This window comes from Rhinatrema bivittatum, chromosome 11 (genome assembly GCF_901001135.1).
Source record: "Rhinatrema bivittatum chromosome 11, aRhiBiv1.1, whole genome shotgun sequence".
In the NCBI taxonomy this organism is placed as follows: domain Eukaryota; kingdom Metazoa; phylum Chordata; class Amphibia; order Gymnophiona; family Rhinatrematidae; genus Rhinatrema; species Rhinatrema bivittatum.
Window position 1 is genome coordinate 89,781,920 of NC_042625.1, and position 13,186 is coordinate 89,795,105.

Genomic DNA, 13,186 nt, shown 5'->3' on the forward strand with positions numbered 1-13,186 from the left:
ACCTCCTGGCTGGATCACCAAGGAGGGCTGGGCCTGCTCATTCTGAGCCTTTTACAGGCTGCACTCGAAAATGTAAATATACATAGGGAAGGGAGGTTTCCAGGGAAAGATTATTATCTGGGGAGGGGGGATGGGAGTTAGGGGAAAAATACTCTTTTTAAAAAATAGCTAGGAAGCTGACTTGGGGAGCGGTTAAAAATCCCCAAAGTTTAGTAAGTATCACACGTTGCCAGAGATCCTACCGCGATGCCCCCTCCTCTTCCTATATACACTTCTGTTTAGGGAGTAAATAAGGTTAAGGTTGGTGAGCTGAAGGTGATGTTAACCCTCCATGGAGTGAAAGAGAGATGCTTATTTGTGAGCTTAAATTTCTTATATTAAAGGGATACAGACAGACTGCAGATTTCATGTCTGGTCAGAGGATTAGGGGGTGATAAGAAAGGACATTATGTTTATTTACTTCTAATTCTCCAGTTTCTTGCACTGAAACTCACCAGGGATCCCTAGAAATTGTCGTCTTGTTTCCCTCCCCAGCTCTGGACAGGCTGTTCTCATTTCCTGCCTTGTTTACAGAGCTGGGTGTCCCTGGGACGGACGATTGCTCACTCCTGCATGTGACACCGAGGCCGTGTTTCAGAGACTGGAGAAATCCAACCCTGTCCATCAGATTTGGGCAAAGGAATGTGTGCCCGGTCCTCTCCATCCCAAGCACATGTGATCCTGAGACAGGCTATAAATAGACAAGTAACAGGATCTGGAAATAAAGACAGACACCAAACTGAGAGCTCGGCAGAGCAGGAGTTTGCTGGGCAGAGAAACAGTCCCTTCCTGTAAGTGAAACGAGAGCCATAGGGAGCCAGGCAGGTTTACTTCCAGGCACATCATTAACATATCCAGAGAAGAAACCATTCCCAGGATCTAACTTGGTGGCACTGGACAGGGCCATGGATTACCAGTCAAGCATTATCGGGGACACAAACCCAATGGACAATTTGGAGAAACAACTGATTTGCCCCATCTGCCTGGAAATGTTTACCAAACCAGTGGTGATTCTTCCATGTCAACACAACCTGTGTAGGAAGTGTGCCAACGACGTCTTCCAGGTCAGTATCTCCAGGCATCAGACAAAAGAAGAGCAGCTGCCCTCTATAGCTGGGCCTTTCCAGTCTCCTTCCCTGTCCTTTGCTGTTCTTCCTCACTCATTTCCTTTATTCCCTTTATCCCAATGGCACCAGCCTCCTCTCCTAGCTAGTATCGCTCTTGATGCCTTTCCTTTTCTTTGATGCTTCTTCTAGTCTTAGAACCAGTAAGTATTCTTGGGTTATGTCAGGGAAAGGCCATGTTACAAGCAAGGAAATAAAAAAGCAGTCGGAAGTATATGGGGCTGTGTCATATTCAGGAAATGCTCCTGGCAGAAACCAAGGAGTAAGTAGGACCAGAGGAGGTTGGTAATGAAAGACAAAATATAGGAAAGACATGAATATGATTGTGTGCTGTTGGGAGTAGGTTATGGATTGGCCATGGGTCATGGATGCCCATTGATTGTGTCATTCTGTTGATGGTTCTTGTAGGCTGGTAACCCATACTGGCAGACCAGAACCAGCTCCATCGCAGGTGGGCGCTTCCGTTGTCCATCGTGTCGTCACGAAGTAATTCTTGACCGTCATGGTGTATACGGACTCCAGAGGAACCTTCTAGTTGAAAACATCATTGACATCTATAAACAGGATTACTCAAGGTTTGAAATCCTGCTATTTTCATTTAAGGAAAAAAATGTGTCCCAAGTTCAGGAGCCATATCAAAATGGAACTGGTTCTATATTCTAAAGATTCAGAGCACATTATGTAAAGTTCTATTAGAGCACAAAAAAAAAAATCTGTCATAAAACCTGATTTATATTTTCTTTTGAATAAGCACAACCTGGTCTGCATTCTCTTCTGGGAGGGCCACAGCCTAGTCTATGAACTAACTTATTTTATAAAGCATCCTAGTCTGTATTTCTCTCTGTGCAGGCACATCTGGTCTAGGTAATGGCCAGTCTCTGTAACATGTCCCTCCGTAGACATTGCTTCCTTTTCTGTAGACGAGACTTGGCGCATGCTTCATTCTGTATTGACACAGCCACACCTGTATCTTTTTTTATTTATTTATTTATTTAACATTTCTTATATACCGAGGTTCTGGGAACAATGTTACCAATCACTTCGGTTTACATATAACATTAGGATGACTGAACATATGAGTCTTACATAGAACAGGGGAGTGAACTTGGAAAAAATTGAATTAAAAATAAGGCATAATAATACAACAAATAAGGCATAATAATACTACAAATAAATAAATAACAATCTTATAGACAGGCAATTAGAATGAATCAATCGAGTATCTAGTATTTGTAACTTGTCTAGATGGATAAGCCATTGGCTATAGTATTATTGAACCTTTTTCTTTCTGTGGAGTCTGGGCTGTATATCTGCTCTCAGCGTCGTTGAACTTCTTGGTTTGCTTTGTTTAGTAGACCTCTGAAGAAAGGAAACCACCCAATGTGCAAGGAGCACGAAGATGAAAAGATTAACATCTATTGTATGACTTGTGCGACCCCCACGTGTTCTATGTGCAAAGTATTTGGGGCTCACAAGGACTGCGAAGTTGCCCCACTTCAGAATGTCTATCAGGGGCAGAAGGTACGAGTTATTCCTATTCCACCCGCTCACTGGTTCCCTAGTCCTAGTCCTGAGCAGAATTGGTGGTCAAAGCTTGAAAGGCAAAAAATTGCAAGATGTTAGACATTTGGAGGGTTTCTGCTGTTAAGAGATATGGGGTAGGAGGGGTGATGTGAGCAATAGCAGAGCTAGCGCTGCAGCACATGACCGGCTGTTGGAGGAATTGATAGACCTGAGGAGTAAAAAGGGAGCAAAATGCTGAGGACGAGTTTGGGGAGCTTGCAACAGATGTAGTAGGATCTCAGAGAACTTGCACTCTGATGGGGAGAGGATGGGGAGACCTGCATTTTGCTGCTGAGCTGTGGGCTTTCAGAAGAAGTTGCAGAGCAAGGAGATCATCCAGTATAAATAGAAGGAGGTGACCACAGCCTCGAAGAAGCAGAACTTTAGGTCATGGATGTATATTTAGGATCAGCCGAGCTGCACTGCGGCAGTGCCAGGGGCCTCCATCAAGCCCTGGGAGGGCTCCAACAGCCAGTGGCAACTTGCTGATTTCTCTTGCAAGGTTCCCATGACCTTGCTGCCCATTAAAGGCTCCAGTTTTATTAAAGGGAATTTCAAGCTGAGACACCGAGTTATGTAGCTCCCTCTGAGGCTCTAATGTGCTCCAGACCAAGTAGAAGCCTGAAAAGAAGGTAGTGCTGGGGTTAGCTTGGAAGGTAGCACCAGGGAGTTGCTGCTTTTCAGATTATTCTTGTGCTATTTTATCATAATTAAATGAAGTAGCGGTGGCCAGGAAGTCTGTTTAGCAGTACTATCACTGGCTGAGGTTAACAATTGTTTCTGCCATTTGGGATTTGTTTTTTTCACTTTGCTCTGTTGCACTTTCTATTCCTTACGTAGTGAAAAGTGCATTTTCATCCTGCTACAATGGTGCAGTAAACCTGTCTTAAATTTCCTTACATCTTCTGCCCCCATCCCTCTCAGCTTCATGCTGCGAAGACGACATTGCTTTCTTTCTCTTTTTGCCCCTTATCAGGCAGTGCAAGGGTTAATGCCACTTTTGTCTCCTCCTCTCACAGACAGAGCTGAGTGGTTGCATTTCCATGCTGGTGGCCGGGAATGACAGACTTCAGACTATCATTAGCCAGCTGGAGGAGTCCTCTAAAGCCATTGAGGTGAGGAATGGGAAAAATAGCCAAGAGTGACCGCGATAAAACACAGAGCCTTGAAATGGCTGAGCCAAGTGTCTCCTGCACCAGGAGCCTCTGCCTTTAGTCACTGGGACCCAAAACCCACTCTTAGTTCATTGAGTTTATGAAATATGCTTTGTGTCTGGGTGGTTTACAAATAAATGTTTTCCTCTGTAGGGGCTCACAATATGTTCATCAGAAAAAGATCAGATGCCCCCCCAAAAAGGCAGTACGACTGACACAAATGAGCAGGAAGATAAATAGGGATCAGCCACCACTGGTGGCCCATGCTCCATTCCCCATACTGATGAGTTTTTACTGGCGGCACTGGCTCTAGCTTCCTAAATAAACCAGAACACCATTTTCAAACCCATCTGCTGGATTTCCCAATTTCCTCTGCAGGAGAACAGCCGGGAAAAGAAGGAGGTGTTGCAAACGATGTTTGAAGCACTCTCTGAAGTCCTGGTGGAGAAGAAAAACGAGCTATTCCTGAGAATCAGCAAGGAGCAGGAAGACAAGACGAGATTTGTCCAGACCTTGATACAGCAGTACAAGGAACAGTTAGAAACATCTTCCAAGCTGGTGGAGAAGGCCATTCAGGCCATGGATGAGACTGGGACAGCTGCTTTCCTCCTGGTGAGTGACTGCTGCTTTATAAAAAAATTGCTGTGACATTTTCCCTGGACCATTAGGAGAAAAATCCTGTCCTCGGCACCTGAAGCCTTGGCACTCATTTTCAGGTGCTGAAGTCACCTCTGTTACTCATAGAGAAGTGAGCTCCCTGTGTTTTTCCTGGAAATGAATCTTTGTTGAATCTTCCCTTGGGGTCATCCAAAGTTTTCCAGAGGCCCAGGCCCGAATGCCACATGGGACTTCCTTATTCCATCATTTTCTACCTCTTGTGGGGAGGCCATTCTTTGTGTGAAAGCTTTGTGGTCCCCTTTGGCCCTCCTCCCTCCAGGCAGCCATGTTTTCCCCATACTAGTTTAGATCTTCTTGTAGCCAAGAACTGTGGTGAGTTCTTTCACGCAAAAATACAATCAGAATGTTAAACTGAAGTAGTGTAAAACGAACAAAAATCACGTTATTGCTTTTTCTTCTTTCTGTTTTCAACTTCAAGTTCTTTCTTTCTCTCTCTCTCTCTTGGTACTTCAACTCTTCCTTGGGCCGTCTCCATTTATAGAATGCAAAACAACTAATTAAAACGTAAGTCTGTGTGTGTTGAAACTATTCATTCCCTGCCTCCAATTGTTTGGATGTATCCATTAGATTCTGTTCGCCAGTTAGTACTGATTCATGGGGGAAACTCGTCTGAAATGCAGAGTACAAATGCAGTGGTAAAGTAGTCCACTTCCTACCTATAAATATGGGATGCTTCCTACAAACGGTCTCCCCACTCTTTAGTCCTTGTAGAGAATGTGGCCAATAAGACCATGACTATCAGGAAGAGAGGAGGTACGGTGGGACTCTCAAACAGTGATTATTGATTATGGAGTTGTCCTGTCCTGGACCCACAGAAACCCATCTAAAAAGCTGTGTATCCTATAGACCAGGAATTGTCAACCCAGTCCTCCTAGTGAGTCAAGTTTTCAGGATATTCGTAGTGAATATGCATGAGATACGTTTGCACAGGGCAGGTACATCCATCTCATGCATATTCATTGTGGATATCCGGAAAACCTGATTGGTTAGGTGGGTCCCGAGGACTGGGTAGAGAACCACTGATACAGACTGTATGCTGTATATTGTAGGGGAGGATGCAGTGCTCTGTACTGGCCACATAAATCCACATCAAAAGAGATAGGTTGATCCTGTCCTGGATTTACCCCATGGCTTGTAGATAGAGGTAGTTCTGATTTCCCCCCAAAAATGTAAAAAGTGTCCATGCCATGGAGTAAATCTGGGACTGAATCAGTTTGACGTGTGCAGTGCCAGATTTAGGCCCAAACTACCCAAGCAACGGCAAGGGGGCCTCTAAATACAAAAGTATTACTACATTTCAAGTTTTATGTGTCTTGGAAATGCTCTGGGGCCTCAAACCTTGACACCGTCTAGGGCTTCCTCATGTGTTAATCCAGTCCTGCTTGTTTGACGTGGATTTGGGTTGCAGCCACACAAGCTGACATTCTTTAGAAATTGACCTTTGAGGCAGAGGACACTTAGACCCTTAGTAAGCTTCTGCGTCTGGCAGGGGGGAAAGGGTTAAAGAGAAGGTATTCACTGTATATTGTGCCCTCCGAGCCCAACTGCAGGTTCCTCGGAGCAAGGTGCACTGCTGGTGACACAGGCTGTGGCCCAGCTGCACAGGACATTCACCTACTGATGCCCTTACTATGCTCAGGAGCAAAGGGAGCCAAGCTGGTGGCTTTTCTGCTCCCAAGAGTATTGTGTCCCAGGCTGTTGACACTGGGATGGCAGCATCACCAGTCCAAGGTTTCGAACTGCTGTTAGGATTTAGACTTTACGATGGGAAGGGAAGAGGAGGAGGTGGGAGAAGCTAAGGAATCTTCTGGGCAGGCCCTTATCTGCCCTCAAGGTTTTCTGTCTAGGGTTTGGGGGAAACCTAAGATCTGGCTTATTCTTGTTAAAAAATATTTAAACCTGCCAGCGTATTATATAGTGCTGCTTCTTCAGAGTGGTGATAAGGGCAATGGAGGGACCTCAAGAGTCAGGGCAACTGGGCAGACAGATTGGGCTAAGCGGCCTTAACTACCAACAGAAATGATATTGCAATGCTTTGGAGGTGGAGAGACGTCAATGCTTAGCGTTTTCACATCTTGCAGGATCCTGGATGCCTCAAAAGGCTGCCAGCTGGAGAAGACTGAGCCAGGCTTTGAGAACATGGATTACTTCACTTTGAATGTCGACTACATCATTGCAGCTCTGAAAACCATAGATTTTGGAACAGGTACCCAACTATAGAACTGGATGGCAGTGGTGGGGAGCTAATCCATGTTAAAAACAAAATAATAATAATTCAGACTGGTAATGTATCTGGTAAGGTTTCCTTGCTATTTCTCATTGCCTAGTCCCAATATTTAGGACTAATTGCTTTTAGGACCTTGTTTATTTAAATATTTATATGCCCTATTATCCCACCATTCTAAGCGACTCACAAAGAGCATCCACAGATAAAACAATTATGGGTCGCGCCCTCCTTATTTCTGGTAACAGAGACCCTGGTGTTTTTGGGACTGTTCAGACCAGTCTTTACTCCCACATTAATGCCAATGCCAATGTTCAGTTAGCTAGGGGCTGCTGCGTATAACCTGATGCCAAACTGTATAAAGAGCACCATGAATGGCCTGTGTGTCCATGCAGCCGTGAAACGTAAAACTGCGCCTTTAATAAGGAAAACCACAGAATGCAAAATCCAAATGCCTATCAGAGGGTGAAAAACGAGATAAACTCGTGCTCCTTTCTACGGGGAGGAAAGAAAACAGCAGCCCCCTCTGGAGTGGAATCGTGACGTTCATTATTTCATGCATGAATTTATTGTATCGCAGTGAGGGAAGGGGGTTAGAAATCAATTTAGGAAAGAAAGCGCGTGGTTAAATCCAGAGAGGAAATCATTCAATTTCATCATCATCATCATTAACTTTATTTAACAGACGCTTTCCCATGTGAACGCTCAAGGCGACTCACAACAATATAAAACACAGAATATTATACAACAGCAATTTATCACAATTAAAAGTTTATCAACTAGGAACCAACCATGGCCATGGCTAACCCCAAAGCAAGAACATTGCTTCACGCAGGAAAACCTTGACCAAGACGCCAAGTCTTGAGTTGCTAAGGTTGACATAAAGCTTAACGATGGGATTGTAAATTGGAGCAGTGAGGATTTGCAGGTTTGTGCATTCCCTCCTCGGTGACACTGTCAGCCCTGCGCTATGAAGCCCGAGCTCAGCAACATTTGTATGGATATTAAGTAAAACGCTAACGTCAGGCAAGCCTGAAATTGAATGTTACACATTTCTACGGCTTGCCAGGTCAGTCAGTCCCAGCCTCTTTGTTTGTTGAAGCACTAGGATTGTGTAACTGAGGTAATCCCTAGGCAGCTGGGAGGAACCACGGTCAGTAGGCTAGGGGACTGAACCTTATTTAGGCCGGAGCACTTTTTTATATGGTCTGTGCTGGTGTTTGTCTTCTTTCAGTGCATCTCCGTGCAAAAGAACAGACTTGGAGCCTTGTGTTAGAGTTAGGGGGTGCAGCCTGAACATTTGGGGAATTAAGGCTTCTTTCTGCCACTTCTCCCCCTTATTTCAATATGAATAATAATCCCCTGCCAGCTATATTGTTGTATAACACCCTCATACTTTGTTATTACCGTATAAGATAAAATGAGTATGGGGGGTGAGGAGTTAGGTTTCTTGTCTGGTATTTGCCAAGTTTGAGTGCAGAGTCAGGACAAGGAATCTTTGTGCCAACTTGTTACTGGTTGCACATTAAGCATATTGCACCCTAGGCCGGACCTTACTCACCTGTCCCTTGTCCCAGCTCCGGTTGCGGCAGGCAGGACGGAGTCACAGGTCTGCATGCAGCCCATCACATTGCTTTATTTCTCTGCTCTAACCCACTGTGTGCCCCTCAGGGAAATGGGCAGGACATGGGGGTATATTATGGAGGCCATGGGGAAGGCTGTGTTTTCTGAAGCATTTTCTCTTCCTGAAGGAGAGGAGGAAGAAGAAGAGGAAGAGGAGGGAGGAAACGAAGAGGATGATGATTCGGGAGAAGAGGAGTCTCCAGAAGGGAGGTCGGAGGGTAAGTAAACATGCAGGGAGCTTGCTTTGGAGCGTAAGCTGGGAAACTGGATTCTGCTGGCTCAGCATCTGTGGAGGGTGGGGGCTGGAGCTCGGATTGATTCCCTGCAGGTCTTTTGCACGGGTAAACAAAGACTTCCCTTCTCTCAGAGTTCTTGTCCAGGTTGACTAAAATGACCATGAGAAGCCTGAGGCAAGTTAAAGGCAGATCAAATAAGGCAGATCAAATAAGGAACATGCTAACTCTTCAGAAGGAACATGCTAACTCTTCAGAAGGAAAAAACAGTGTCCTGTACAGTCACACACGCTCCTATAACTAAGAAATTAGAAAGTTTCATAGGGCGCAGAAATGTAAAAATAGAAGTTATCCTGGAAGAGGCATTTTACTATGATAGATGCATGTGAGATAGTATGGCAGGGTTTCTCTGGACAGGGATTGCCAAACTGATTTCACTTTTGTGTCCTTACAGCTAGGTGGCTTCATTTCCTTCCTCTTTAACTCAATGCTGTAGTCTCATAAAACTAACAAGACTAGAGATGTGCATTCGGGGAGCCCGAAAAATTATCAGGATTTTCCCGTTTTTTCACAAAAATTCATTTTTCGGATTAGTGCACGCTAACAAAAAGTAACAAAAAAATAACAAAATCTAATGGGGAGTTAGCGTGCACTAACTCAAAAAATGATTTTTTGCGAAAAAAAAACCCCGAACCACAAAAAATGGCATTTCCAGTGGTGGCCGAAAAACGAAGAACGATATGAACACAAAAAACGATTCACATCTCTAAATAGGACACATTTCTCTTGGAGGAAAAACAAGCCCCCTGCCCTTGTACAAGTGTTATCCAGTGCAATGACATCATACAGTGCGTCGTTATTAAACGGTGTAAGTGCTAGAATACAGTGCGGGGCTCATCCTCTCCTCCTCCAGGACAGTGTCTGATTTTCGTCCATTGTCATTCTCCTATACCTGTATACCCAGGAAAAAAAAGAGTCTAATTCACCCCCCCAGATTCTAGGAGGGCACCGCTCATAAGTGCAAAGGATGACCCAGGCATCCGAAGCATTTATCCTACAGAGACACAAAATGGGAAAACGTCCCCCTTAGCACATCTGGTCGATATGCTCTGATTCACTTACAGCAGGACTTCACAAACACCTAAACCATGCAAAGCATTCTCGTATCAATTTTCTGAAAGTCAAATTTGCTGCTATGTGTTCTCTCCATAAAACTATAACAATAATTGCCCCGCCCCTAAACACAGCACACAAAAACAGTTTCTTGGCACAAACCCCCTCTCCTCTTTTCAGAGATTTTCCTTTCGTATATACTTATTAGAAGGAAACCATCTCTCTCCTGAGCCAGCCCCCATGCCTCACGTCATGCTCTTCTTCATTGCAGGGCAGCTGTAACTCGGTGGATGGAGAGCCAAGAAGGAGAAAGCCCTCCCCGGCCCAAATTCAATGTGATTGATTAGGGTGGCAGCTGCACGCATCTGCAGGGAGCTCCGGGCTGAAGATGCAAGCACATGAGAGTCACATGAGCCACAAACCTTGAAGGAGAACTTGCTTGAAGCAACTACAATGAACAATTTTTTTTTTCTACACTGGTGCAAAACGCAACTTTTTTGTATGGTATTTCTTTTGTATGTATATAATTGTAAGAGAAGGTGTATTTTGTAAAGAAATATTTTGTGTTTTTTGGTAACTGGCGGCCACTGCTGAACTGATGGTGCTGGTAATGATCAGGTCCTTAGCAGCCTGCAGGAGTCATGCTGTGGAGTGGATGCCGGCTGGTGTGCTGCTTATAACTGAGGTAGTGCTACGCACATAGCACCAGCTGATGCTTTGCAGCTCTAGAAGACTAAGGCACTGTGCATTATTGCTGCTCAGATTTTTAAGCCACACGATAATTATTTATTGACGATGTACTGTATTGCTCATTGTTACAATAAACACAACAACAACAACAACAAAAAGCCTATACATTTGTCTAAACTTTGTAAAAAGTTTTAAGCTTTCTCAGGGCTGGCGCTTCTATTAGAAAAACTAGACGGCCGCCTAAAGTGGCAAAATGTTGGGGGTGGCAGAATCTCAACAGCCCAAGATAGAGAGGGGAGTCAATACTGGCAGAGAAGGGATCGCGGTGCTGGAGCCACTGCCAGTGATAGGAAGGAGAGCTGTGCTGCTGCCAGTAGATGGGTTGGGGGCAGGGATGCATGACCGAAGATCCGCCTAGGAAGCCTAATTCTCTCGCAAGGGCCCTGAGGTCGCTGCATCTTTCTTCTTTATATAATTTGCAAACTGGTCTATGGGAAGTTTTTGAAATCTACAGGAAGAGTGGAAGGAGGGATGTAGAATCCCAGTTGCCGGAGGATTAGGGGTGGGACTGCACAGATTCCCTACTGAGGGAAGAAGTGGAATGGGGATAGAGAAAGGATGGATCCTGGTGGCAGCAGCACTGGCAGGAGAAGGAGGGAGTAAAGGACCCCAGCTGGAGGAAAAGGAACGTGCGGAGGATCCAGGCTGCTGGGTCACTGGTTGGAGGACCCAGTTGCATGGCAGTGCAGTGCCCCTTTGAAGTGGGATTGCTGGAGCAGACTCCTCGTTGGCCTGGGTATTTGGCGATCTTCAGAATTTGGCTCCCTAGGTAATTGTCTGTGTTGCCTCAGCCAAAATCCAGGCCTGATTCTTGCTGCAGAACCAGGAGGCTGTGGAAGATCTTGTTTGGTCTTCCTGAGTGTGGTGCTTCATGCTCCAAATCTAGTCTAAAACCCACCTTTTTGAGGCTTTTAAATCTTAACCCCTGCTTCTCCTGCTTACAGTCGTATTGATTTTAACCATTTTCTTAACAGTCAAAATTCTTAGTCTCTTCTTTTGCCTTGTATATTTGTCTTGATCAGATTGCAGGCTTTACAGTGGGGTACTGTCTCTCATGTGTTTGTGTACAGTGCTGCATACATCAAATAGCACTATAGAAGTGATCACAGTAGCACTATAGAAGTGATCATTTTAGTAGTAGTTGCAGGGGGAAGAGAATGAGGGTGTATAGGATCCCAGCTGCAGAGGGGAGGAAGGGTGTGCAGAATCCTGATTGCAGAAGGGAAAGGATGAGGGTGTGGAGGATCCCAGCTGCAGAGGGGAGGGAGGGTGGGTAGGATCCTGGCTTCCTGAAGGTGTGGAAGATCTTGATTGCAGGGGTGAGGATGAGACTGTGTATGATCCCAGCTGCTGGAATAAGGTGGGGGAGGAGAAGGGAGAGGATGCAGGAAGGGGAGGTATGAAAGATCTCTGCTGCTGAAGCAGGGAGAGGAGGAGAGGGAAGATGTGGAGGATCCCAGCTGCCAGAGGAGGATGGGACAGACCCAGCCACTGGAGTAGGGGTATACATTCCACTCAAGCAGCCCCCAAAATGCAAGGAGGCTCAAAAAAAAAAGGATCCCAGTAACCCGAACCCTAGAATCCTCAGGTGGCAGCAGGAAAGCCAGCACAGAGCCTCTGACTCCAGAACTCCCACTCTTAAACAGGGACTGCAGCTCCGCCCCCTTCTCCCACACCTTTCCTGTTACCATGAATACCTGTGGAAGGGGTGGAGCCAAAGCCACCACCACCACCCCCCTTGCTGATTTTTCCTTCCTACTCCTGCTGCTGCCTCCAGTGCTGGAAGTAGCCACAAGAAACAGGGGAAGAGGAGATACAGGAACAAGAAAGGAGCCATGCAGGGCAGAGTAAGAGGGAGAAAAGCTGGGAAGGGTTAAGAGTGGAAGAGGACTAGGAAGAAGGGTCAAAAAGTGGAGGGGAGGGTCAGGGCTGTTGCATAGGACTGGGGGGGGGGGGGACGACTCAATGATGGGTGCCAGTGCCCTGAATGTCACTGTCCTTGCGACAGCCCATGAACCTCTGTGCCTTTAAGAGAGGGGAGTGGTCAGCTAGAACCTGCCCGCCCTTAAATGAGAAGGGGCTGGTAGTCCACTTCTGAATGTTGAGAAAAACCAGATCTAAGGAAGTGCCCCCCCCCCCCTCCTCACAGCTTCAGAGCAGTGCTGGCTCTAGGGTTCAATTTAGATTGATTTGATTTAATGAATCGCCTTTCGTTACAATTAATCAAAACATTTTACAATAAAATTACATCCAAATTACAATAAATAATAAAACGTAACAATAAAATTGTATTGAAGCAGCTTCATCCGCTAAGCTGCAGGGAGTAACTATGGGCATACGGTATAAATTACAAAGAACAGCAAACCCCACAAGATAAACATTTACCCGCGTACCTGACATGCGCGCGCAAATCTACCTAAACCCTGGCAGGCAGGACGTGTTCTAGCGATGGTCTTTCTGGCCGGGACATCAGTGTGGATGTCAGCAGCAGTGGCAGAGTTTTACAAGATATTCCATTCACTGTCCGGAGAGGACACCCAACAAGCATGGCGGAGGCACGCGGGCAAACCTGGACCCAGCTCCCTTGTACTGGGGATCTTTTTAATACTCACTGGAGGACTTAAACGAATAGCAAAGTAGTAACAGGCACATGCAGCCACTTCCTTGCAAACATTTCATAAGCAC

General features: G+C 45.6%; 1 protein-coding gene across 1 annotated transcript; it reads left to right on the top strand.

Annotated features, from left to right (window-relative positions):
• Positions 1-751: 751 nt before the first annotated feature.
• Positions 752-10,596, top strand: TRIM63 (tripartite motif containing 63). The gene is made up of 9 exons (XM_029571096.1): positions 752-1,103; positions 1,572-1,738; positions 2,516-2,684; positions 3,746-3,841; positions 4,259-4,492; positions 5,040-5,062; positions 6,640-6,764; positions 8,534-8,623; positions 10,023-10,596. Exons 1-9 carry the CDS (start codon positions 945-947, stop codon positions 10,031-10,033), a joined length of 1,074 nt encoding a protein of 357 aa, XP_029426956.1. The 5' UTR covers positions 752-944; the 3' UTR covers positions 10,034-10,596.
• Positions 10,597-13,186: the final 2,590 nt, after the last annotated feature.